The 26,111-nt window shown below is 38.7% G+C and overlaps 1 protein-coding gene across 1 annotated transcript; it reads right to left on the bottom strand.

Annotated features, from left to right (window-relative positions):
- Nucleotides 1-761: 761 nt before the first annotated feature.
- LOC145981118 (uncharacterized) lies at nucleotides 762-26,015 on the bottom strand. Its single transcript, XM_083114243.1, has 5 exons — nucleotides 25,827-26,015; nucleotides 10,939-11,133; nucleotides 4,350-4,511; nucleotides 3,423-3,572; nucleotides 762-1,636 (listed from the first exon to the last, which is right to left on the bottom strand). Exons 2-5 carry the CDS (start codon nucleotides 11,118-11,120, stop codon nucleotides 1,405-1,407), a joined length of 726 nt encoding a protein of 241 aa, XP_082970369.1. The 5' UTR covers nucleotides 11,121-11,133; nucleotides 25,827-26,015; the 3' UTR covers nucleotides 762-1,404.
- Between the last annotated feature and the right edge of the window lie 96 nt (nucleotides 26,016-26,111).

The following is a 26,111-nucleotide window of genomic DNA, read 5'->3' as shown; positions in this document are numbered from 1 at the left end:
CTGAATTTTATCACCAAGTTTAATGGGGTCGAGAATATTTTTTAAAGTTTGATTCAAGTCCATTTCATGCTAGGCTGATCGGAACTGGACCTACAGTTTAAATTTGGTTCCGATACACTTCGCAATATGCCTCAAAAGCGGGTCAAACCAGAGACCCATTGGCAAAATAGGTTTTTATCCTTTTGTTTATTCCTCATTTGATCGTTCATTTTGCCGTGGCGATGTATATAATTGTGACAACCACATGACACTCTTCCAGTTCAGAACCCCTATTTTTGAAAATCAATGCGCAAATCTCTAGAACATGGAAGTCAGCTTGGTTCCTGTTTACAATACTCTTGTATACTATTTACATAAAACAATGCAAATGTAGGTTAGAATTGATTCTTGGTGAAGCGAGTTGCTCGTCCAACTATAACTTCTGGATCCGCCACTGATGGAAAGTTATAACTTATAACTTTCCATAAATAAGTTACTGTTAAACGTCGCTCGGAAGAGCTCGAACAGATTTTTCACACTCGTGCAGAGTTCAAATTATTCTCATTATTGGGTATATGAAAATGAGAAGGAGACTTCGAAGTTCAAACTAATCAGTGGCACTGGATTTTAATCTTCAAAAATTCAGATTTGAAGAGCACGTAAACAGGCTTTAACCAAACGAATCAGAATGCGGTAGTTTTCTTAATTATGACTAAAGACTACTATACTAACAAAATACTATGTAATTCTGATCATTCTTACAAGCATTTAAAATACATTCATTTCATCAATCATTCAAAATAATTAATTTTCATGCTATGGTTTTGTTACAGACAGCTTCAGAAATATTAAACTTGCAACAAAATTCAATTCCATGTGGCTCCATCAGATGATTAAATTTGAATGTTGTTACAGAAAATATAAACAAACTTTAATGGATAGATCATAATAAATTATATATAAAATCAAATTAACTCTACAACAGGATTAAGCACTGGTGGGTAGATGTTAGCACTACGAGTTTAAAATTTCAGTAAATTAAATACGCGATTAAAAACCATTTTCGAAATCTCACAACCTGGCATTTCAGCATAGTGCATTCTAAAAATACATTATCACAACAGTTCTTTACATGTAGAAGTTAATCGTACCAAAAGAAAATATGAACAACAAAATTACAATAATGTTATAAATAAAGGAATTTGTAACCAAACAAACACCTGAGTGAAACAAAAACACATTGTAAAACTTCACTTACAAGTGTTGTAATATGGTAATTATTTTTGAAAAGGTGATTATAGAAAGATAAGAACTTGTGTTTTTCTATAATCATCTTTTCAAAAATAATCACCATACTACAACACTTCACCAAAATATAAACTATAATTTACATATATATTACATACACATATATATTACACATGTCTAAGAGAAATCCAACTTTATTGGATCACTTTGTTTCTCATTGTTTTCTATGGCTTCTTTATCCTTTAATAGGTCATCTATGACCATTATGAGGCGCTTGTTTTCAGTGTCCTTCTGTTGCAATCTTTGCCTTAAGGCTGTAATTTTTATTTCTTCCACTTTCAATTTAGTTCTTAATAATTCAACTTGCTCGTTTGCAGCAATTATCTCCTGTTCTATTTGAACATTAATCCTAAAAAAGAAAAGTTATGAAAGCACTAACCATTCTGCCGCGTACATGTACATTGAGGAAAAATAATTTAAAAATGGTTCAGAAGTTCAATATTGTCAGAATAAAAATGAATATAAGTTAATAAACAAATCAGGTAATGTTAAAAAAAAATACATATTTTTCTACTAATTGGAACCGAAGGTGCACACATGCACACCACCATTTTTCACTAATCTAAAATAAAAATATTTTCAAAATTTAAATTTTTGTGTTCAATTAGCTACGAACAATGAGGGGAAACCATAAATATGTTTCTTTACTGTAAACAAAGCCTCAGGTCTCAAGATAATAGAGGAGAGGAGTGGAGTGTAGTGGAGTGGAGAACAAAGGAAGAAAGACAACAAGAAAGGAGGAGAGAGAGAGGGAGAAAAGAAGGTAAAAGAAAAACGAGAGAGAGAAGAGAAATAGAGAAGAGAGATCGAATTACATAGATAACCAGAGGAGATAAGAGAAGTCGTGGAGAAGAGGAGAGGAAAGATAGAAATAAAAGATAGAAAGAACAATAGAAGAAAGAGTAAAGGGAGAGGGAGAAGATATAGATACAGGGATCATAGGAAGAAAGAAAAGAGGAAAAAGAAGAAAGAAAAGAACAAAGCTAAAAGAAGGTGAGAAAGGTAGAAACAGGAATAGAAAGTGAGAAAAACTGGGAAAGTTAGAAAGAGATCATGTTAGTATCTATGACCACCAGCACAGAGCCTCCTGAAAACATTTCGCCCACCCAAAGGGTGGACCCACTTTGAATTGTAGATCCATTCCAATTAGCCTCTGTGCAAGTGGACGAACTTCTTTCAATTCTCTTTTGCTCTCTTTACTTCTCTCTCGCAATGTCCCTTTATTTCCATCTCACGGTCTCTTCCTCCTTTCATTCCTCTTCCGCTATTTATTTTATTCCTCTTCTACTCTTTCTTTCGCGCCTCTCATTTTTCTTTCACACTCTCGCTTCTATTATATATTTTTGTTCTCGCTTCTAATAAATCTTCCCTTCTTTCTATCGCTTCTATTACATCCTTTCACTTCTCGCTTCTATCATTTCTCTGTGTCTCTGCTTTAATTTCTCTGCTACACTCTTGCACGCCTCTATTTCTCTGCTTCGCTGTTTCTGCCTATTTGTATCTTTCTTCCTATTCTCTCTTGTATTTGCACTTCTGTATATGCATTAAACAACAATTAAAAATATGTATTTCAATGTAAAATAATTAGGAAAATGTGTATTTAATACGATTGATTGTTTTGCTTTATTTTACTTCGGTTTCTGTGCCGCTTTTGGCTAATTTGCGAAGATGTGGATGCGTGATATGATGATTGGACACACTCAAACATCCATACCCATGCCAGGATTCAAATCCGGAACCCATGTCGTCGTAGCGCGATGTGCTACCCACTCCACCACGGGGGCCGGCTGTTTAATATGAAATAATAGTTTAGACTGTATTTATCATGATCAGAATTTGTAAGTTGGTTGCAATCCCATATTACCCTGGCCATTGTCATTTCATATTTCACTCCATTTCTTACATGCAACTGCAACACCTTCTAGAAGTTATATTTTATCTAAAATAAACTGTAAGAGTCTCAGATTATGTATACCCGATAGTTCTGTAGTTTAAGATTAAGCATATCTAGAAACGTGAAACTGTTTATTGTAATTTCAATGCACACCTAACCGTGCATAAGTATAATGTATTAATGGTTGTGCAAAACATTGGGTAAGTTTGGAATACAGCTAGCTGAAAATCAATGTACTTACTGTTCCAGTTTTTTCTCAATCTGTGATCGCAAAGCAGTGTACTTATTTTCCTCTGTCTTCACTTCACTTTCTAATGATGTAATCTCCAATTCCAGAGTTTTTTCATTTTCTTGCAACTTTAGAATTGTGGCCGTAGTGCGCTCATGCTTCCTATTGGTTAAATAAAAACAATATTGTCAACGAACAATTAAGTAATTCAGTTGATTTAAATTATATACAGGCTGTCTGAAAAAGTTTTGGAAAAGAAATGTTCTAAAACCTTCTGCCGTATTGAGTCTTTGACGGCGTAATTTGTTCACGGCTTATTGCTATATACAGGACTCTTTATTAAACCGCGTCAACTGAGCTCATGTTTGTGGCACATGCAATCACTCTACACTACATCTGGTCTCAAGATCACGGGTACAGTCAATTTCGTTAAGGGGTGTGATGGTTCTGCTTCGATAGCCGAATAAAATATAAATTTTCATAGGGAAAGAAAAAGATCATAGGTGTTGAACAATCCTTGGGTTTCCTAAGTACAGAATCTCCCTGTATAACCTGTTAAAAATTATTATTTTACAATAACTGAAAAGTACCAAGCAGCCAGGATTTTATTAAGGCAAAAAAGTAAGTGGTAGAAACCCTGAGGATGAATTTCTCACTATAAAATGCTGACAATATCTGCACCAGGATATGTAAAATTCAATATCTTAACAACATGTAGAAAGCAAAAATTTAATGAAAATAGCCATGTATAATTTGCTTAGTAGCTAATACTTGTGGATTCAACAAGTATAGGTCTTTCTTTGGTATATTTCATGCTATTCTTCTGTGTAAACCAAATAACTTACACATTCTAGCTATTAATTTTCATTTTATAAAAGATTACACAAATTGTTTACTAATCTCGTATCTGTTAATACATTGCTATTAAACGTCTCATACCTTTGTACGTCCGCGTTAGCTTGCTGAGCCGTCTTCAGATGTTCAAGTGTTTCATTCATGTCATTAACTAGAGCGGCTTCTTTTTCTTTATTGGCTTTCTTTTCTTCGACATTTCGTGCCATTAGTTTGGATATTGTTTCCTCGTACTCGTCCGTAATGGCACTAGGAAAATAAATTGCATTGAACTATGATTAGTTACAAATAAAAGATTAGTTACTTTTATTTTTTCTTAAAAACTATAATGATACCGTATTGACTTTTTGCTTTTAAGTCCATTTCATTCACAGACAGGCTTAGTGCCTCCACCGGGTATCGAACACATGAACCTCTGATCACCATGCCATCGGGGAGGCTCCGTGGTGACGCAATAAGCTTGAAAGTCAAGAACAACCAAGATGGTTTACATTGAACGAAGTTTGGTAAGAGCAAGCTCATAGCTGTTTTTCGGTTATTTTTACGTCGCTTTTCTAGCTATTTCTAGCTCGGCTGGATCTTTGGCATGCAAATGGGCGAATTTTTTCAAATTTTCCTCTCCATTCGAAAAACCTCTTGGATATTTCAAAATATGAAACATTACATCAGCTTAGAATTCCTTCTAGAGCATTGACGTGAATTTTTGTGTAGTTTTCTTTCACTGTTGTCTAGATATTATCAATAGTTTTGTGATTACATAAGTCTATTAAACTATTGATAATATCTAGACAACAATGAAAGAAAACTACATGAAAATTCACGTCAATGCTCTAGAAGGAATTCTAAGCTGATGTAATGTTTCATATTTTGAAATATCCAAGAAGTTTTTCGAATGGAGAGGAAAATTTGAAAAAATTCGCCCATTTGCATGCCAAAGGTCCAGCGAGCCTTAATCTCAAAGATCCTTAAGGAAGATATAAATTGTTTTTCATATTTTCCATTTTCTCATCCCTCTTACTTTTGGTGGGCGCTTGACCTTCCTCGAATAAGGATAAATGATTAAACGCACGGCCATGAAATTAGGCGGGTGGTAGAAGTTCGCGCTGTTGCCACGTCGGAGCACAACCCCGTGTGTTCGGAGGTTTAAGAGAAAGAAAAATCTCGTAGAGTTGGTCTTTGTAATCCATGTGATGCAAACTGACAGTATTTGCTCGAAAGGTCAGGGATGACAACTTTATGCCCTGAAGAGAGGTCGGGCTGACGCTCGAACTAGGCAACTCAGCCCGGTCGACGTTGCCACACAGTGCGCGGGAACCAGCGACTTTTGTCCCGCTCTCGCTTTGCTTTCCCACATGTGGCACCAGCGCAATTCTGCCCAGCAGACTAGTTTCATGGCCATGTGTAAATATTCTCGCTTTCTCACTTGTACTATTTCCATCCCATTTTTCTTTCTCTTCTCCCTTTACCGTATTATATCTGCAGATCTTTGCTTTATCATCTAAGTATATTTCTTAGAAATTTCTCCCTATATTATTTTTCCTATCTTTCCTGTCTCTATCCTCCCCACCAGGCCTCTCTTGTCTATCTCACGTCTACTTTCTTTCTTTCCTCCATGTATCCTTCTTAGCTGTAGTTTCTTGCTCTCCCTCTCTTTCGATCTCTTAAAACCTTTCTCCATTTTATTAACCCTTAAACACCACGTCAATATAGATCCCACTAAAAGAGAATTTCCAAGTTTGACCCTCCTTAGAAAATTTTCTAAACGTGCCGCAGACAAGAAAGGAAATATGCTTTACTTGAAATCAATTCGTGCACTCGAGTTCAGATATGCACAGACATAATTCTTCACAGTGCACGCACCAATTCATGGAGTGTTCTGACTTTACTTCATGAGAGACTAATCAAGGGGTCCCGAGTTCGATACCTGGTGGAGGCTAGTGGTTCGGATCCCACTTTAAACTGTAGGTCTAGTACCGATTAGCCTTACTGTGCATAAAGTGGACTTAAAACACCAACTCAATCAAGCAATGAGTGAGACTAACAGTGAAAGTAATTAATAAATTTAGTTATGAACTTCACTTTAACAGTAAGCTGTGACCTTATGACCATAATGTGGCACATGCAGTGGCGGCGATTAGGAGGTGGCGAGGGGCGGCAGGTGCTCCCCACTTTTTGCTACTTTTGCCCTCGCACTATGCTAAATCTTAAATAACAAGAGAATGTAAACTCTCCTTGCCCCCCATCCCAGTTTTCGAAACCTTGCCCCCCTAACCCAATCGCCGCCACTGGGCACATTGAACTACATTTGTGTGTTGGGAGTGGTGAAGGAGAGAGACTGAATTAGGTGAAGGGCTAGTAGGAACAAATGGGGTAATAGAGAAAATTATATAAAAAAATAAGTTAAAAGGTAAAGTTCCCTATGCATATAGCACCGTGCCATGGAGGCACATGTAGGGGATGTGTAGGTAGATCCTCACATTCTCGATCTCTGCCATTTTGGAGGTGATGTGATCAGCATCAAGCTACGGTTACCTTTACCCCCACCCGTCAACACCAGGATACACATTGATTTGAGGCTGAGTGAACCCCAGCACGTTTTATGTGGGGACAAGGCGGAAAAAATCCCGACCTTAGATCAACCACCCCATGAATCGAACCCGGGTCTCCCGCGGGACAGTCAGGCGCCCTACCGAATAGAACCCCGAGGCTCTTATAACATTATAGCCATGATAATACTATTCAAGGTCTGAGAGCCCCTACAGAAATTTCTGGCGACGCTCACGGCTAGGGACACCGCATACTTACATTCTGGATGGCGCACCCCCCTACAAACACACCCACACCCCTCCCACACACGTAATTGAACCACTGTCTTAAACGGGTAACTAACAGTTACTTTTTAGCTGTAACTCAGACTTCTCAAACTCTTGGAACACCAGTATATAAATATGTGTCAGGCACGTATCTAGAAATGTATTTAAGAGGGGGGAGGTCCGAACCAAGGGTCTGAAATTAATAATAATAATGATGATGATGTTTAAATTAAAATTATTATTATATTAAATTATTTAAAATAGTATTAATTAAAGTATTCAAATTAACTAATTATATTTTCATTAGATGAATAGGTAGAAAGAAGGTATAAGGGTAGTGATTTAACAGCTCGTATTCATTATCTAGCTTACGTGTAATTAAGGTCTGCAAAATTTGTAAAAGAAGCAACTGCCCTGGCAAGGAAATTAATGACAAATAGATAAAGAATTGAATATTTATTGAATATAAAAAAAGGATGTTAAATTCAGTTGACGAAAAATAATGTTCCTGGTAATATTTCATGCTAAGTAGTAAAAACCTTGCATAAATCTTCTTTGGTACGTACTCTCATTCAAAGTCGTATGATCGCAATATAATTCTTGCGGAAATAGATAAACTTAGATTCGACAACAAGTAAATGTTCATTATTAAATATTAGTTATTTTATTATTTCATTTTAGTACTCAGTAAGTCTTTAGGGGGGGTCAGAACCTCCTGGACCCCACCCCTAAATTCGTCCTTGATAAAATATATATATATATATATATATATATATATATATATATATATATATATATATATATTACTATATATACAGGGTGTCGCAAAACTCTTTCAACAACGCTTGGGAGCTGGTAGATATCACAAAAACAAGTAACTTTACCCTATAAAGTTTACCTCGAATGCGCTTAAAGTCTATCCTGTACGTATGCAACCCAACACAGCAAAAGCTTGCTCTGACATAACTACCAGGGGCGCGTGGCAGTGTTGCCACTAGCGTTCTTCGTTAAGAGAGACGACTTGAAAACAACAACTTGGGAGTCTTGCCTGAGCAAAATTCAAAACATTAATGATACTTGCGATGTTGTAAGAAGCATTGATAGTATTTATAAACTGACCAAGACAAATAATGGGCAGACTGAAATTCAAGATTACTCATTCTAAAATATCTCCATAATTGATTGATTGATTTCCTTTATTTTAATTAGCTTTTCTGATGATATGATGAAATAACAAATGACACCAATGTCTAGACCAGGATTTAAACCCGAGATACCTGGCGCCGTAGCGAGCTGTGCTAACCACATCACCACGGAGTGTTTCGTGTATCATGCAATATCAACAATTGCAAGGAACACGTGAGATAGAGAAAATCCACGAACTAACAAATGTAAGCATGATGTGTTTGAGGCCTCGTTTCGTACAAGCAGACTGTAATGTTATTACAATTTATTTATTAGAAAATTGTGAACTAGCGCTATTGCAAATCGAGTTCGTTATAAAAAGCAGGCTGAAAAGAAAGAAAAATCTCCGGCAGATGAATATTCTTGAGCCACTTCGGTGACTGAGTACGTTTAGTGATCAACACATGATCTCTTTCTACCGAATGTTCCGGACAAGAGTTCCGACCTGGACAAAAATGTCACCGGATCTTCTGTCCTCGTATTTACTATTTGCCCGAAAGTGCAGGAAAATTACGTACAATGAGAATAATATAAATTCACAAGAATTATTCCGGAAATTCATCTAGATGTCAGAATCTCGCTCATTTGCTACAAAACGTTGTTTCCAGGGTGAACTAAAAGTTGACATTTTGGTGCCTTCCGAAAATATTACTCTTACATTTCAATGTTGATATCAAGTTACTACAATGAATGATAAATATGTACAATTTATGACGTGTACTCAATGGTTTCCTTTTGATTATTTTTTTGTTCACGTTCCATGATAAGAATGCTAAGCAAAGACACAAAATGAGAAAACTAACTCGCACACATGAAAAGAGTGTAAATCACGAGGATTTCTCTTAATGTACCAATATCAAACGATATCGTGAAGTGCAGAACAAACTAGTACAGGCAGTAAGTATGCACCGAAGTCAATGTAATTCCTTTCAGTGAAATATTAATTTCTTCCTACAACTTCTTTAATAAGAGCTTTCAAGATTAACCAGTTTGAGTGGAGAGAGAGAGAGAGAGAGAGAGAGAGAAAGAGAGAGAGAGAGAGAAAGAGAGAGAGAGAGAAAGAGAGAGAGAGAGAGAAAGAGAGAGAGAGATAGAAAGAGAGAGAGATAGAAAGAGAGAGAGATAGAAAGAGAGAGAGAGAGAGAGAGATAGAGAGAGAGAGATAGAGATAGAGATAGAGATAGAGATAGAGAGAAAGAGAGAGAAAGAGAGAGAAAGAGAAAGAGAAAAAGAGAAAAAGAGAAAAGAGAAAAAGAGAAAGAGAGAAAGAGAGAGAGAAAGAGAGAAAGAGAGAAAGAGAAAAAGAGAAAAAGAGAGAAAGAGAGAAAGAGAGAAAGAGAGAAAGAGAGAAAGAGAGAAAGAGAGAAAGAGAGAAAGAGAGAAAGAGAGAAAGAGAGAAAGAGAAAAAGAGAAAAAGAGAAAAAGAGAAAAAGAGAAAAAGAGAAAAAGAGAAAAAGAGAAAAAGAGAAAAAGAGAAAAAGAGAAAAAGAGAAAAAGAGAAAAAGAGAAAAAGAGGGGGAGTTTTTAATTCGCATGTTCCTAGTATTGCAAATAATCGTTGGAATTTTCTTGATACCAATTTTTAAAACACAATTTTTCTTACATGCATATCAGTTGTCAGTAAAATTTATAGGTTGCCACTGTTTTCTAAAATAAGCTAGGGATCTTGGGTTCGAATCCCGGCTTGGGCATGTATGTTTGTGAGTGTCCATTCATCAATTTATTCATATCACTCATCACCATCTTCGTAAATTAGCCAAAAGTGGCACAAACAGCTAAGTAAAATAAAGGAAATCAATCAAGCAATGAATCAATCAATCATTAAATTAAAAGAGCCTCGCAATTATTTCCTTATGAGACAAACACGATGAGCAATAACGCTAGCACAGATAGGAATAATTTTCAAATAAATTGTAATAACCCGGGTTCGAGTCCTGGTCGAGCCTGCATTTTTCGCTGAAAATTTCTACATTTCAGTCTGCGTGTTCGAAACGAGGCAGCAAACACATCATGCTTACATTTGTTCGTTCGTGGATTTTCTCTATCTCACGTGTTCCTTGCAATTGTTGATATTGCATGATACACGAAACACTCCGTGGTGATGTGGTAATCACAACTCGCTACGGCGCCAGGTGTCTCGGGTTTAAATCCTGGTCTAGACATTGGTGTCATTTGTTATTTCATCATATCATCCTCGTCTTCGCGATTAGTTATAGATGGCAGAAAAGCTAATTAAAATAAAGGAAATCAATCAATCAATTATGGAGATATTTTAGAATGAGTAATCTTGAATTTCAGTCTGCCCATTATTTGTCTTGGTCAGTTTATAAATACTATCAATGCTTCTTACAACATCGCAAGTATCATTAATGTTTTGAATTTTGCTCAGGCAAGACTCCCAAGTTGTTTTCAAGTCGTCTCTCTTAACGAAGAACGCTAGTGGCAACACTGCCACGCGCCCCTGGTAGTTATGTCAGAGCAAGCTTTTGCTGTGTTGGGTTGTATACGTACAGGATAGATTTTAAGCGCTTATAGCGCAGAAACTAAGCGCTTTCGAGGTAAACTTTATAGGGAAAAGTTACTTGTTTTTATGATATCTACCAGCACCCAAGCGTTGTTGAAAGAGTTTTGCGACACCCTGTATTTTGTTTTGCTATCACTACTTTTTTATCAATTACCTCATATCAACGAATCTGGATGTTGCTGTTTGAAGGCTCACTGCAAGCGAGTTAACTGTCCTCACAAGGCGCTTCTTTTTGTTCGTCAGCTTCTCTATGAAGTCATCCTTCATCTTCAGCTGATGGAGTTGATTCTTGTCAAATGACACAATCATAGACTGTTCTTTTCCACCTGCGGCCATGGTGATTATTTGCCTGTAGCAAGAAACAAAAGAACTCATGAAGTCATTAAAGTTACTTTCTTTCTTAGCGGAGGCTGCAGATGGTTTCGCACAAGTGAGTATTGCATCCAAAACGACTTTCCACAACAGCAGTTTAACGTGGTTAGGTTAGGATTGCAGGGCTTAGTCCTGATAGTTATTTTCGATGTGTTCTCTCGCTATATTAATGTGCATACAAACAGTTTTTATTAACAAAAAGCGGCCAACACACACTGAATTTGCAAGTTTTATACTCACGCGGGCCATACTTTGGGATCAAATATATCTCCGTTATTTGTATTTTCCTAACGATGGAATCAATTTTATATTAAGTAAAACATCGAAATCTGTAGATTGGGTCAACGGCCCCGAAACGTTTTCGATTCTGCCGATCCCCTCCTGAAGTTAAGCCCCAGCTTCTACTGCCAAGAAGTGAATGGGGCTCATTTCGAACATCTGTAAATAGTAGGTAAGTTCAATTTGACTTTTAGTGGTGTACGTGTTGTAAAATCTTGTAACCCCCCCCCCCCCACACACACACATTTACATTCAGTTGACATTGTACATGTCACTACCTGCCTCCTTCACCATTTGCCTTGAGTTGCGATTGTGCATGTCTGTCCGCGTCCTCCTGGTAGCAATCTCAGGGGGTGATGATATGCGGTTTTGTGTACGGACGCTTGCCATCTCTTTTACGGGGGGGGGAGGGTCTACGTATTTGTAGACACTGCTATATTCCTTTTCCGGAATGTCTGGAGTAAGAGAACGAGAACGCGTCCTGGGCGCACGTTGCGGCTGTGTGCCTCGTCCAATGAACGCGCAGAGGGGAGGGGACCGCGCGGGACGGGGCGACTCGACTCTCCAGTAGTTATGTAGTAAACGTGACAGCTCGCAAGCCTACTAGGGGAATTCTGCATTCTGCATCCTTCCCCACCTAGTCTGGCCTCGCCCACAAGATTTCGCCTCTGCGCGTCGCTACTCCAGACATTCCGGAAAAGGAATATAGGATATCTCCGAATCATGCTACAGTGTAGGAACATTTTTCCAGCTCCCACTGTTGTCTAGGATTACTACTGTAGGAGTTGGAGTCCTGTCCAATGCTGGTCATGTTCCACATTTGATTTCACGCCATTGTCAATTGGAGCTACGTAGAGACCCCGGATTTGCTGTATTATTATTTTTATGATAAGACCTTTCGAACGACATATTCTTCGATCCCCCCCCCCTTGCTATTTGAAAAAAAATGAGTCGACCCCAGCCTATTCCCTTGTGGGGAGTCCGGGTAGGGAATGGTTGGTCTCAAAACGTTTCCCCCTGAACATCATGGAATACGTGTTTCGCCATTTCTTCCTATTTACAGCCGTTCTCACAATACCCAGGGTGGGGTGAGACTTTATGGATACCCTGTATATAATATATATGGAAGGTTAAATTTTTGTACCCCCAAATGAAAACGTTCCTGCGCTACTGTAGCAGCATATCTCGAGGCCTGCATCTTTCCTTCAAATTTGAAATCTAAATGTGAATCGATACAAAATCTTCAGGGATACGTCAGCAATTTATCATTTAAATAACAATAAATTACCGACGAAAATGATATTTAATAAGTTCACTCGCCCTAAAAATGAGTTTTCTCGGTTTCGTACAGTTCCCCATAAAATACAGCTATGCAATATCCATTTTTACAATTCCACCCCCTCCCGAAAAAAAATCCTGCGTACGTCAGTGGTAAGCGAACTGTTCATCACTATTTTCATTCTGTTTTTAGTCTGCATCTTGTGTTGTTGAAAGGGTTGGAATTCTATTGATGTTGACATCTGCTTAGTGGCGTCCTTATTTCATCACAGTATAAAAGACAGACTGAAAATAGTAATGGACTTATCACTTTTGCCCTTGGGTGTATGTAGTCATGGAAAATAGTTCTTGGGCCACGAGACCTACGATATCGTAACATCTTAAAGCCTGTTGTCTATGCAACCCAAATAACAAAATTGTCGCTTGGGTTTGCCTGGCGGACCTGGATTCTCGGGAATGATTGAGTATTGACAGCAGCGTGAGTCATACCCCCAGGCCCAGCCATAACAAACAACAGCTGGGTGCCGTGAGACCACCAGAAAAAGTTTCAGGAATTGGTTTCTTAACAACAGCTATTCGTAAGAAAATGTTCTATTTTCTGATATTAGAGTCATTGTCAAGAAAGTTCACTGAAATGATGGTTTTCGTCGAATTATCATCGTGCAACACACATGCTGTCAACCCAGAAGTCCTTGAAAAAGATTGGAGTTAAAAACAACTTCTTGACAAATGATAAGACGAATCGATATTCATTAGTCCCAACTTAGAATTTTGTGTAAGACATGGATCATCATGTCCTATCATCCATTTCATAACTTCATTAATCATCATCATCGCCTTTGTTGACGCCAAGTGCTAGAAAAGCAATATAAAATAAGCAAAATTAAGAAATTAATAAATGACATTTTCAGCGATTTCACGCAGCGACTCAGTTGCATGTAGACAAAGTTTCATTAATCGGGAACCAAGGGCCCCCTCGTTGTGCTTCATTGTCATTTTCCCTCCACTTTGCCTGCCGCGATTAACCTGTTGTTGATTAATGCACAATCCACAAAGTGCACCAAAGCGACGCATATTATGAATAGGTAAACTATGTGATATTATGCCAATTTACAATTTAGTAATAAAATGTGAATTTTGGGGGCTTCAGTTAAGTGGCTGCACATCCATTACGTAATCGCGATATCATCAAATTGTACGAAGCGTGTCTACACCTACGTAAAGTGTCAGTCCCCGCCATAGGCGTGCGCAGACCCTCTGATTAGAGGGGGATAGCCTTTATTATATTTCAGGCCGGAAAAGAATAACGTAATTTCATCTCACTTGTTTAAATTTTATTGCATTGATGGGTGTGTTTATATATACACCCCTCCCTCCGCCCCACACATACATACATACCAACAGTAAAAATCATATAAATTGTCTCTCAAATCTGCGAGTTCCTTTTCCTCCAAACAATTGTTCATGCACTTAAGAGAAAACCTTTTAGCAGCAGTACTTCTCTCCTCGGTAATATAAAATGCATTACAGAAAACAAATTGCGAGCAAAGCGACCAATAAATTTTCAGATCCAAATTTTTGCAAAATGAAAATAATGTCGATTTAATATGGGAAAAAATTCATGGAGCGCCATATTATTCTCTTTTACAATTTTTTTCATTTAGATCGTTTGGCGTCCAGGGTTAACTCCCGTCGACCCCTAGCTACGGCTCTGAACTTGACTAGATTGCAAGAAAAGCAGACATTGCGAGCGAAGCGAGCAAGAACATTTTACAAAAGGTATTTATATTTGTATAAAATTTGAAATCAAGGGGGCAATTGCAGCTCTGTCCCTCCCCCCCCCCCCGCAGGTGCTCTTGGCAGTCAGGAAGAAATAATGCAAGAAAGACGTGAAAACAAAATCCATCTTGAGTATCCTTTTGTCCTGCTACTCTTAGATTCTGCTACTCTTGCTTTCCTTTACTTCCATGTTTGCCCCCTAAAATTGATTTCCGTTCAAGGTTGTGGGGGGCCGTGGTTTCGCCACTGCACCCCCTTCCCCCGTAGTTGCCTTTAGTGTTGCCCACGAGACGAGACTTTGGCCTGTCTCGTCTCGTGGAAATGCTGTGAAAGGCTGTCTCGTCTCGAAAATATTCGTTTGTCTCGGGACACATGATCAATCTTGTCTCGTCTCGAATTTTTAAAAGCCTGTCCCGTCTCGTCCCGTGGGCAACACTAGTTGCCTTGAACTTTCATCGGCTTGAAAATACTTAATTTTCTTTAAGAGTATAATATAGTTTAATAACGGCGATAGGATTCATCTATCCTAAATTTCTAGGTGAAAATATAATAATATAGGGGCATAGATGTCTGAAAGGGAGGCAAGGATTGCCACATCTTCCCCTTAGAAAACGAATGTCAACCAAAAAGTACGTTTTCACGTGTATAATTTGATTTCAGTCATAATAATTTACATTAATTATTATAATGAGGATGCAGGAATGCGATAATCCAACACTATTATCGGGGTAATATGCCCCATGGAAAAATACCTTGCTTGTCTCTTCGTGGAAAAAATCTGCAGACGTCCATGATTAGGGGTGCATTTGCCCCCCCCCCCCTGGCCCCATGGGCGCATGCCTATGATCCCCGTGATGGAATATGTAGCGCAAAGCCAGGGCTTTAAGATCAAATTTGTTTTGTTATTGTTTTTATTAGTAATTACCTCAGTTTTCTTCATCTGAAGTTAAATTATTCATGACGACGATTTATGATTACATTAAAGACATGAATGAACATACACAATGAATCCATTTTGGTCGGAACTCGAACTCGGAACCTTGTTCGGCAAGAAATAAAAATATCCATAAGGCATGAGTGTTTCATTGGAGATGTTCCTCTACTTCCGTCATTTTATCACTAATATATTTCTTTAATATACAATAATAAGTCACAACTACCTAAAAATAAATATTATTTTGCATTTTCACATGCATATGTTTTTTTACGGTTAGAGTGTGAACTGGCACCTGTTTATTTAGATTGTTCATTATGTTTCGTGTGTAGTTAAAGATAGGAAATATGCTTGAGGAACGATTAGGGCTATAAGAATTCCGTCCGTGACGGAGTGGTTAGCACAGTGCGCTACTATGTCTGATGTCCTGGGTTCGAATCCCGTCGTGCGTATGGATGTTCTTTGTGAGTGCCCCTTTATCAATTTCATCATATCACTCATCCTCGTCGTCGCGATTAGCAAGAGGTGAAAGAAAAACGACGCTAAATAAGAAAATAAAAATACTTATAAGAATCTTGAGCATCACGAAACTTCAAATTAGATGGGGAAACAGAAAAACTGAGGGAAGTCTAAGATAACGTGGTTCCTTGGAGAAGTATGCTTAAATCAAAGAGTGTGCATGGCAGTGTTGCCAAGTTGGCCCTTTTGGGTCCAGAGCTGGCCCTTTTGAGTACGTACTCAGCCCCAAAATTCAGCAAAAGCCCCAAGGGGCTTTTTAGCCCTACAGAGAGAAATCTTGCTACAAATCTAGCCCTTTCAGTAAAGAAATGTTTTTTTGGTATTTTCAGTAAAGTAAACTGCAAAGAAGAATTCACTTCTCTGCACCTGCAAGCTCGTCCTGCGACCCCTCTTGGGGAGCAGGTAGCAAGTTCACATTGTCACTTTATCCCCTTGTTTCTGGTTCGTGTGTGTCTGTGAGTGTGCATATATATGAAGGAGGAATATGCCGAAAATGTGTAATGCTTTTGTGTAATCTACTGCACCACAATTTACGGGGGAAATAAATTATTTAAGGTAAGAAAATTTAATTTAGTTGAGCGTATGCCCCTCATCTTGACAGTTGATTAGTTGTGGTTCTTGAGTTTCAGAAATTTTGCACCAAAACACCCAAGATTTGTAAATCTAGCCCCTTGGATGTGAATTTTAGCTCCATTTTGGGTCTGATTTAGCCAGTTTTTCTCTCGTGCTGTTGGCAACACTGGTGCATGGTTGCTACTGGATGTTCGGAAAAACAATTACAATCCCAGCTCAGAAATTACTTCACGATTTTCTAGATCCGAAAAAGTCCGGATATATGTATAAAAATGCTTACTTTGTGAAGTTTTATCGATATAAGTGTCGGTAATTTGTTCGAAGTAACAAGTATTTTTTCTCGTTATTGGAGAAATAAGGCACACAATTCTGTTTTTTCCCAGTGTATAGTAGTTTTTTTTACATATTAATAAACAAGAACTTCCAGACTTTGTTTACGAAATTGTGATTTTTTTCCTTCCCGAATTCATGGATTGTTTTCTCTTCCTGGCCCCACATCGACGAACAACGTTCTGTCTTACATACACAAGTTGAAATACAGCCGTGCTATTAATTAGCAGTTGAGGAATTTTGAACTCAACCGTTCACTTCAACATTAATTTTTCAGCTGAAGATGTGTCATATTCTCGTTATATGCTAAGATGTCCTAGTAACCTATCATAGTTACTGCAAATACGATCGTGTTCAACATTTTGAGACAATTTATCCTACTTTCCGCTGACGAGTGATCTGATAGCCCTATGTGTGATGAGAACTGTTTTTACTCAATTTCTGATATAATTTATTCCAGCATTTCCTTCAACTTCTATTACCTTGTTATTACCTCCAATGCTTACACAACTTTTCCTTCGTGCTCGACCTTTGGGTTCAGAAATGTTTACAACACCCCCATCTCCCGTGTGTAAATAGCAGGCAACAACACTCTGGAAGACCATAATGTATACAACTTGTTTACTACATATTTTACGAAAATATTAGAATGTTAGCTTGATATAACTGTGGATTGGAACGAACGAAATAAAATACCTATTTTATGCGCACACTGGAACGAGCGCAGGCCTGCTGTGAGTCACTCTGGCAGTGAAGGTCACTGATCGAAGTAGTTAGTGTTTGCTTGCTACAAGCAGGCGCCTTATCTTTCCTCAAGGGAACACTGAAATCTTCGTTACTTTCTTTCGCCAGACTAATGGTGAACATTTACAGGAACTTAAGGAGTAGTATAGTATTCTATTGGAATTAGATTTCGTGGTGTTTAAAAGATATCCTAACAATATGTAAATCTCTTTTTTTTGTGACCTACACAGAACTTACTTTAAAGTTTCATTGACATGTGAAAGCGGAAATTTAGAGATCGTTCTTCCTTACGATTCCTAAACAACCGAAGAGTGTGGTGAACGTGAAACTACTTATTGTTCGCATCAACGATATGTATTATACAAATGGTCCTTAATCAGAAACCGTATTACATCACAGGAAGTGATTTTTAAGACAATTCTACCACGTATCCAACGTAACCAATATTCAGATTGATTCCAAGCTTCTGTTTGGGTTATTTTGTGTCGCATTTTTACCTCTTGCGATAATCGCGACGACGAAGATGATGGGTAATGATACGAATGCAATGCTAGATCTAAGCCTCAACAGGTTTCAAAAATGGATCCTCTGGCTTTTGTAGAGAGTTACGGTGATTTTTATTTTTATTTTCATTTGGTATTTTAAGTCCACTTTATGCACACAAAGGCTAATCGAGACTGCATCTACAGTTTAAAGTGGGATCCTAACCACTGTGTCTCCACCGGGCATCGAACAGGGGACTCCTTGATTACAATGCGACTCCTCTACTACAGCGCCATCGGGAAGGATATGAGAGAGAGAGAGAGAGAGAGAGAGAGAGAGTTACGGTGACTACGATAATGAAGAATTGAAAGTAGCAGAACGGCTAAGCTATTCTTTTGTCAATATTGGAATCGTTAATGAATGTTACAAGTATGAATGTCAGTTCAAATTGAAAAAAATAAACTACTTGTAAAAGATTTCCAGAGTGCCGTTACAAATCGTTAATTTTTCTCTTTCCACACATTACTTTGCTACTATGTAGATATTTGCATGCTAAGATGTACAAGTAGAAAGTGCTGCATTTTCAGTGTTTGGAATTGCGATTTATTTCTGAGAATGGAGTGAGTAGTGGGAAAAGGATCACCTCACATGTTTGGATTATACCTCCCCGCCAAAAAAAAGACAAAATATATATCGGCTGTTGTTCTTATAAGGAAATATAACATGTATGAATTGTCTCAAGAAATATTGGAGCCTATTCACATCCCTACGGAACTTGGAAGAAAGCCCACGTAGGGATTGGGAAGTTTTGTTACGACAAAATTGGGATGTATAGTAAATTAAAATGCAAAGTCCTACCTTGTGCTTTGCACCAAGCCATGAAGGCGTATAGGGGGTGTGGAGTTAGTGGAGTTAGGGCCCCACGCTTTCTTCATCAGGCGGAAGGTGGGAATGATGTGATCAGCACCACGCCCCTGGCCGCCATACCCCCCCCCCTTCCCCAGAGTTTCCTCCAGGTACAGACTTTATACGACGCTGGGTGGGCACCGAAGCAGCTTGAACAGGTGGACAAAATCCCGATTATCCCCCGCCGAGGATCGAACCCAGATCTCTCGCATGGTAATAAAACGCCCTAACGACTGTACTACTGCGGCACATACAGTAATTAAGGCAAGAATTGTTTTAGCGTTTCGTTCAACGTTTTTAGGGGAATCATTTTCGGAGATACAGGGTGATCGAAAAGTCCCCGAACCCAAATTTCAATATTTTTTTTCGCCGGTCGTTATTATGATAATGTCAAAATTTCTGTGGAAGCTGGTTTGTGAGGGTCTTAGCTGTACACGATGCAAGAGATGGCGCTGGGGAGTGGCGCTAGCAGTCGTGGCGAGGAAATGAACTACGAGCAGTGCTGGTAACAAAATAATCACGCCAGTTGCAAGGATGAGTTTGTCGGTGGAGGAGGATTTTTTTCGAAAACCGAGTGCACTCTATTGTGTACCAGGACATTATACAGCAGTTTATCGCGCTTTTGGACGCCGATAAACGAGATGTGTGGTTACAACAAGAAGGGACAACATGCCATACGTCCAATGCCAACATGGCATTTCTGCGTGAATTTTTTGATGACTGCCTGATTTCATCAGGGCTTTGGCCGGCAAGATCACCTGATTTAAACTCACCCGATTTTTTCTTGTGGGGTCACAGTTTAGGTTAACTGTTGGTTTGGTTTACCTGATTATTTTGTTACCAGCACTGATCGTAGTTCATTTCCTCGCCACGACTGCTAGCGCCACTCCCCAGCGCCATCTTTTGTGTCGTGTACAGCCAAGACCCTCGCAAACCAGCTTCCACAAAAATTTTGACATTATCATAATAACGACCGGCGAAAAAAAAATTTGAAGTTTGGGTTCGGGGACTTTTCGATCACCCTGTATAACGGGTAGCTCTTGTCGGTTCTGCGACCTAGGTTGAGAAAAGGCTATTTTCTGACGAACAACATTCCACCTGACAAGTCACGTGACTTTCCTACATTTCCTGTGCCTGTTGGCTTTTGCTTGAAAGACGAGTTGCTCTTGAGACAGACAGAATCACCCGATCACCTAATGGTGCAATGTGTGTTGCCTACCCTTCCGGCATTATTTACTGCCATTAAAGTCTTATGGGGAAGAACTTTTTTCCACCACTGTACACTTAACACTAGCATTGGTGATCACATCGACAGTTGCGAGGGGGAGAGAGAGAGAGATGGAGAGGGAACATTTCGCCTACCACAATGACGAAGTGGTTAGCACAGCATGCTACGACTTCATGGATCCCGGGTTCGAATCCCGAGCTGGGCATGGGTGTTCCTTTATCAATTTCATCATATCGCTCATTCTCATCGTCGCGATTAGCTAAAAAGTGTCAGAAAATCGATCTAAAATAACCTAACTCAATCAATCCAATAACATTTCGGATCTTCCCTTTGCTCCACATTTTCGGACCTACCTCCCCCCCTCGCTCTCCCCCTTACGAGCTTGATGTAGGAAAGAAGGAAACTACGCAAGCATTTAAATGCCTCTCAGTTGCTTCGTGGCAGTTGAGGTGCTTTATTGTTACCTTATTAAAAGCGGGAGTGCAAGGTCAAGAGAAAGAAGAAATTCAAGACAAAGCGACTTTTATTCAAGAAAAGATTAAAATGTCCAAACGCGTTATCGTGAATTTTTGCGTAAATGTTCAACATGAGAAATTACTGCAATTTTTATTTTTTTCGAGCCCCTTAGGCTCTGCCTGCCTGAATGTTATGCCCCTGATTTGACGTATTCATTCAAATTATATCGTTTAACTAGAATTTAAACCACGAAAATTAGCGTTTTCCATATTTTTCTCTTCTATTTATTACACGAGGCCCCTGTAAGGGGGGGGGGGGCAGGCGGTCACCCACTTCGCGCAGCCCTTGCTACGCCACTGCTCAGCCTTATAGGGTTAATCACGTGGGGAAGAGTGATTAGTAGAGCCAGGACATTTAGGCACTAAAATTGCATAAATAAGCAAGCAAAATGCATTAAAATTTTAAATATACACTATCTAGATATAATAATCATTGGCCCTAGTGGGGCTCAATCCCACCCAATGATTTTCCTCGCATAATTATTGATTGGCTTTATTTTACTTCGCTTCTTGTGCCACTTTTGGCTAATATGCGAAGATTAGGATGAGTGATGATTGATGAATGGACACTCACAAACATCCATGCCCAGGCCAGGATTCGAACTCGGGACCCCTGGCGTCGTAGCGCGATGTGCTAACCACTCTGCCACGGGGGTCGGCACCTCGCATTATTATATTTTAGTATAACAAACTGTTTCAAATTCTTCCAATTTTGCCCAACAGGGGCCGTTGACCCACTGTACCCCCGGGAATTGTTGATTTTTTTAATCGATATAAAATTTTATACAAATAAAAATACATTTCGTAAAATGTCGATGTTTACGTAATATAAAATTGGTTCCAGCGCACGGAAAACACAAATGGCGGAGATACTGGATTCCAAACTATGACCCGCGTCATAGGCGTGCGCAGACCTTCTGATTTGGGGGGCAAAAGCCTTGATGAAATTTCAGTCGGGAACGAACCACCTCATTTTATCACTGTTTTAGTTTCATTGCATTGATGGGTATATGCATTTTGAGAGCTGTGGATCCATTTATTCTTTGGATTAAATGGTAAAATATAAAAATATAAATTGGTTCCTCTATTATACACTAAACGTTTTTCGATCTAATGTTTAATCCTGCTAATAAAGTAAAATTGATTACCACTATACACAATTTAAATTAGAAATTTGTAGCATTTTTGGGAGGGGGCTTCAGCCCCCTTAGCCCTCCCCCTGCCTACGTGCCTGGTGGGATCCACTAGCATTGCTCGGCAAATTCTTCATGACTATTTTCATTAATTTTTCTCTTACATCCTGTGTTTTTGAGCGATGGATTCTTATGTATGCTGGTGCAGAAGTTGTCAACAACTTGTTTTGAGTTTTCCTTTAATTCTTGAAGCTCTTATTGGGTCAAATAAAGTGCACGAACATGGTGATGGACATTTGGACGGTAATACTCATGGATCCCACTGTACCTTGCTCGAGCCCACCGAATAATTTGCCTCATATTGTAATCATAGTTTTACAAAACTTATACGCCCCAATAATTATGCACAGTTCTCAACTTAATTAGCCACTCTTCATAATAATTTGTTAGATCTCGAATTTGATACCTGTGTTCCATATTATTTATATTTACTCTATTCGTGTTCATGTCGTTATTATGAAAATAATGCTAGATAAGAGCTCATAACATGTGTTGTGTTTTGTATAAATTTATAAATCAATCTAAGTTGGTAACCTAATATTGTTCAAAAGTTGGCACCACTGACAATAATAGGAACAATTTAGAAATGAACACTTATTTACATTGCACAATTAGAAGATTGTAGCACTTCTTATTAAACCTGGCACTGCCACTGCCTTCCAACTCTTGACCAGTGTTTTGAAAACACCCTGTAGGTCACATAAACAATTGATATAGGCACCTATTTGGCCACTGGTAGTGGGATAAAGTATATTGCAATACAGCGCCCAGCGGCGGCTCTGAATTAGAAGGGCTAACAAGAAGAAAATGGGAGTAATAAGAAAATTAGATCAATAGTTAGAAATTAGAAAATGGGGTTTCAAGTAAGTATGTTTAATTATTGATCTATTTTCTCTATTGCCCCATTTCCTTCCTGTTAGCCCTTCATGTAATTCAGAACCACCTGCCGTCGTTGACCGCATGAACAGCTCAATAGTACAGGAGAGAAGTTGTCAAGCATAAGCAAGTGTTTAGATTAAGAAACAGGATTATTCATCTAGGGGTGCGGAAAGAAATTTAGGGGGTGCGATTCTGAAAATAAGGAAAACCTGAAACACGCATGCAACCTTTCAAAACTGGGGGAGCCAGGTGCCAAAACTGGGGGGGAATAGCAAAAAGCGGGGGTAACTGGATTCCTAATCGCCGCCACTGATTAACATAAATTACGGACTGAAATTAAAATATATGTTAAATATATAACTTTAGATTGACATTCATTTTCAAGGGATGCTGCCCTCCCCCTGGACGTCCCATGATATGTATTAAGTCTTCCACTCCCAAGAAAGTGGCCATACACTCAGATACACGTTGCAGTCTTATTGAACTATGTAGTGAAATACAAAATAAAATCATCCTGTCCTTAAAAACAATTTTTGAACCTTTTCAATGTAACCAATGAAGGCACAAAATACATAGTACATTATACCTTCCGTCTGCCACAAGACAAAACGCGAAGAGCACATGCAACTGTCATTTTTAAAATTCCTTCTGCCACACTATCCCCAACAACGAACTGTAAAATTTCAACAAAAGTACCATTAACTTTAAAATTTTAATAAACCTGCAAATTCGGGGGGCCAACCGGGCAAGTACCCCATTGCCCCAGCCAATTTACGCCTGTGTTCAACACTTACACAACTGCAAAGTTGTTTTAGAATTTTCTGCTTTGGAGTCAAACAGAAAATTGTCCGTCACCTAGGTTGCCAACTGCTTTGAGCGGTTGGCACACAATCTCACTATTATACCCTGTGCATTGGAGTTTCCAATTTCATGAAAACGCCATTTCATCTTCATCGTCGCAATGAGACCAAAATGTTGCACAAAGGTAACAAAATAAGAAAATATAACGTTAATTCTCTTAGTACGTACAAAGCACCCCCTGCCAACTTGGAGGTCAATGTTAATCGGGGGAAATGGGGCACGCGTCTCCTTCAATAATCATTTTGGGTTTGATTTTAAGTGAAATTTATGCATAGATAGGCTAATAGGGACTGGACCTACAATATGTGCCTCCAACAGTTATTGAACCCGGGAGCAAATTCCCGGGGGAAAGGGAGGAATTCCCCCACCAACGATCTTGTCCTGAAATTTCCCCCCACCAAATTCTTCCGGGGGGGGAGAGTTTTTGTTTTAACAACAAACAATCAATTAGTTTGGGATTCGAATAGGTATACTTGACTGGAATAATATCAAAAACATACAAAAACAAACAAACAAAAAAACAAAAAAACTGACAACAGTTTCTCATCTCACACTGAACACAGCAATCCCCAGAACACAGAAATTAGACAGACTTGTTATTTCTTCTCCATTTCTCATCACCTTTCGTTAGCAACCACGAAGTATATAAATATATTAATAAAACACGTAATAGCATTTATATGTGAATTTTATAGAGGAAACTATTATCTTCTTAATGTGTCTTAATCTTTTCCCCTCCTCCCTTACGCAAATCATTGTTCATAAAATCTTCAATTGGCATCTTTGCAATTACATTTTTTATAATATAATTTGATTTAATAATTGACACATTTAATGACATTATATATAATGTACATACACACACACTATATATATGTGTGTGTGTCTGTCTGCTCCTTCCCCCCCCCCCACCAATCTGCAGTGATTTCGCACCCTGCCGGGAGCCCTTCATTACAAGGCGACAACGCTAGAACATTCTTCCTGTCTGACTTAATAAACCAACGAACTATTTTATCCAGCGCTTGAAGTGGAAAATGTTAGCTGGGGGAATGATCCTATGGTTTAACATGGTGACAATGAGACAACTGGGGGGATGCTTTGCAAAAATTTTGCTAGCTGGGGTAATACCCCCCCCCCCCCTTCACATCGACAACTGATTTTATCTCAACTTTCAAAATTGGGTAAGAGCTTTTGCTGGTAAGCATATTCTTACATGCAGTAGACCAGTCTCCAGTAATACCGGTTGGTTCCTTCAGGTTTTGAGGTTTTGGTTTTAAATCCATTGTATGCACAGATATGTTAATCGGGACTGGACCTCCAGTGGGATCCGAACTTCTATGTCTTCACCGGGTATCGAACCCGGGGCCCCTGATTACAGGGCGACGACGTTACCACTACGCCGTAGGGGAGACTGCGTCAGGGGAACAGCTATCAGGCATACTATACATATTTTAGCGATTTTCAATTAGTTCCTAGTTTCCAAATTTCATTTAGAAATTGACTTCACAGTTAATATCAACCAACTATGGTCAGTTTCAGTCAATGGGTTAATTGAAAGAGCAACGGAAATAAATTGTATACACCTGCGGATAATTCTAGGAAAGTACACGGTAGTCATTCGAAACCAATTTTACTATTAAAATTCTTCTCAATCCGTTATATCAAGTGAGAAAGAAAGCGAACAAGGCTCAACTATGGAATTTTTAAAATAGTCTAAAACAACGTTAAATCACCAAGAAAGACAATGTTACTATTTTAATAATGATAATGATACTATTGAATTGATAATAAAAATTAAGGTTAATTCAAACATGTTTTGCTTCGTACTCCCTCTTCCAATTTGACGATAGTGACGCCTATGGTTCAAGATATGGGTGAATGGGAATCAACCGTCAAAGTGGATTTACGTGTAAACACATGCCACTCGAATATTAAGTATCGGTCAAACAGTACAAATTTCTCAAGCTGTTATCCACAAATTTAACTCGCTAGAAGATTTTTGGAGTGAAATACTAGAAAACGCGACAAATTTAATTACGCAGTGGCAAGCCCTATCGTGAAATGCATTTGACCTGTACTTTAGTCACATTCTGAACATATACAAGGGCATTACGTCTGTATAATATCGCAACAAAGCCTTAATGTTGAATACGTATATACTGTACTTACCTTGTTCTATTTAACTCCAACACTTAGAACCATTTTTCCATTTTCACACAACAGTCGCGCCTCACGTACGTAACGTTAGCCATGTTCTGCTGTCCATGAACTAAAGCTTGCTTGCTTTATCCTGGCTCACACCGCCTATCCTTTGCGGTTTCTAGCCATCTGGACTGCTTTATTTGATCCTACTTCTTCTTGTCTCCTTCAGTCGTTATTCCTTATCATGAACTAAAGCAACCTCACCTTCTTCTTCTTCTGTTTGTTCGTTTGGCCTCTCCCCTTGTTTTCGCG

The sequence above is a fragment of the Lepisma saccharinum genome, chromosome 2 (assembly GCF_977018435.1).
Source record: "Lepisma saccharinum chromosome 2, izLepSacc3.1, whole genome shotgun sequence".
Classification (NCBI taxonomy): Eukaryota; Metazoa; Arthropoda; class Insecta; order Zygentoma; family Lepismatidae; genus Lepisma; species Lepisma saccharinum.
This window is presented reverse-complemented; position numbering and strand designations above follow the sequence as displayed.

Coding starts and splice junctions, on each gene's coding strand:
- LOC145981118 (XM_083114243.1), bottom strand. CDS start 11,120: ATGGCCGCAGGTGGAAAAGAACAGTCTATGATTGTGTCATTTGACAAG. Junction 3,573..4,349: donor GCTAACGCGGACGTACAAAG/GTATGAGACGTT, acceptor TTTAACCAATAG/GAAGCATGAGCGCACTACGG. Junction 1,637..3,422: donor ATTGAGAAAAAACTGGAACA/GTAAGTACATTG, acceptor TTTCTTTTTTAG/GATTAATGTTCAAATAGAAC.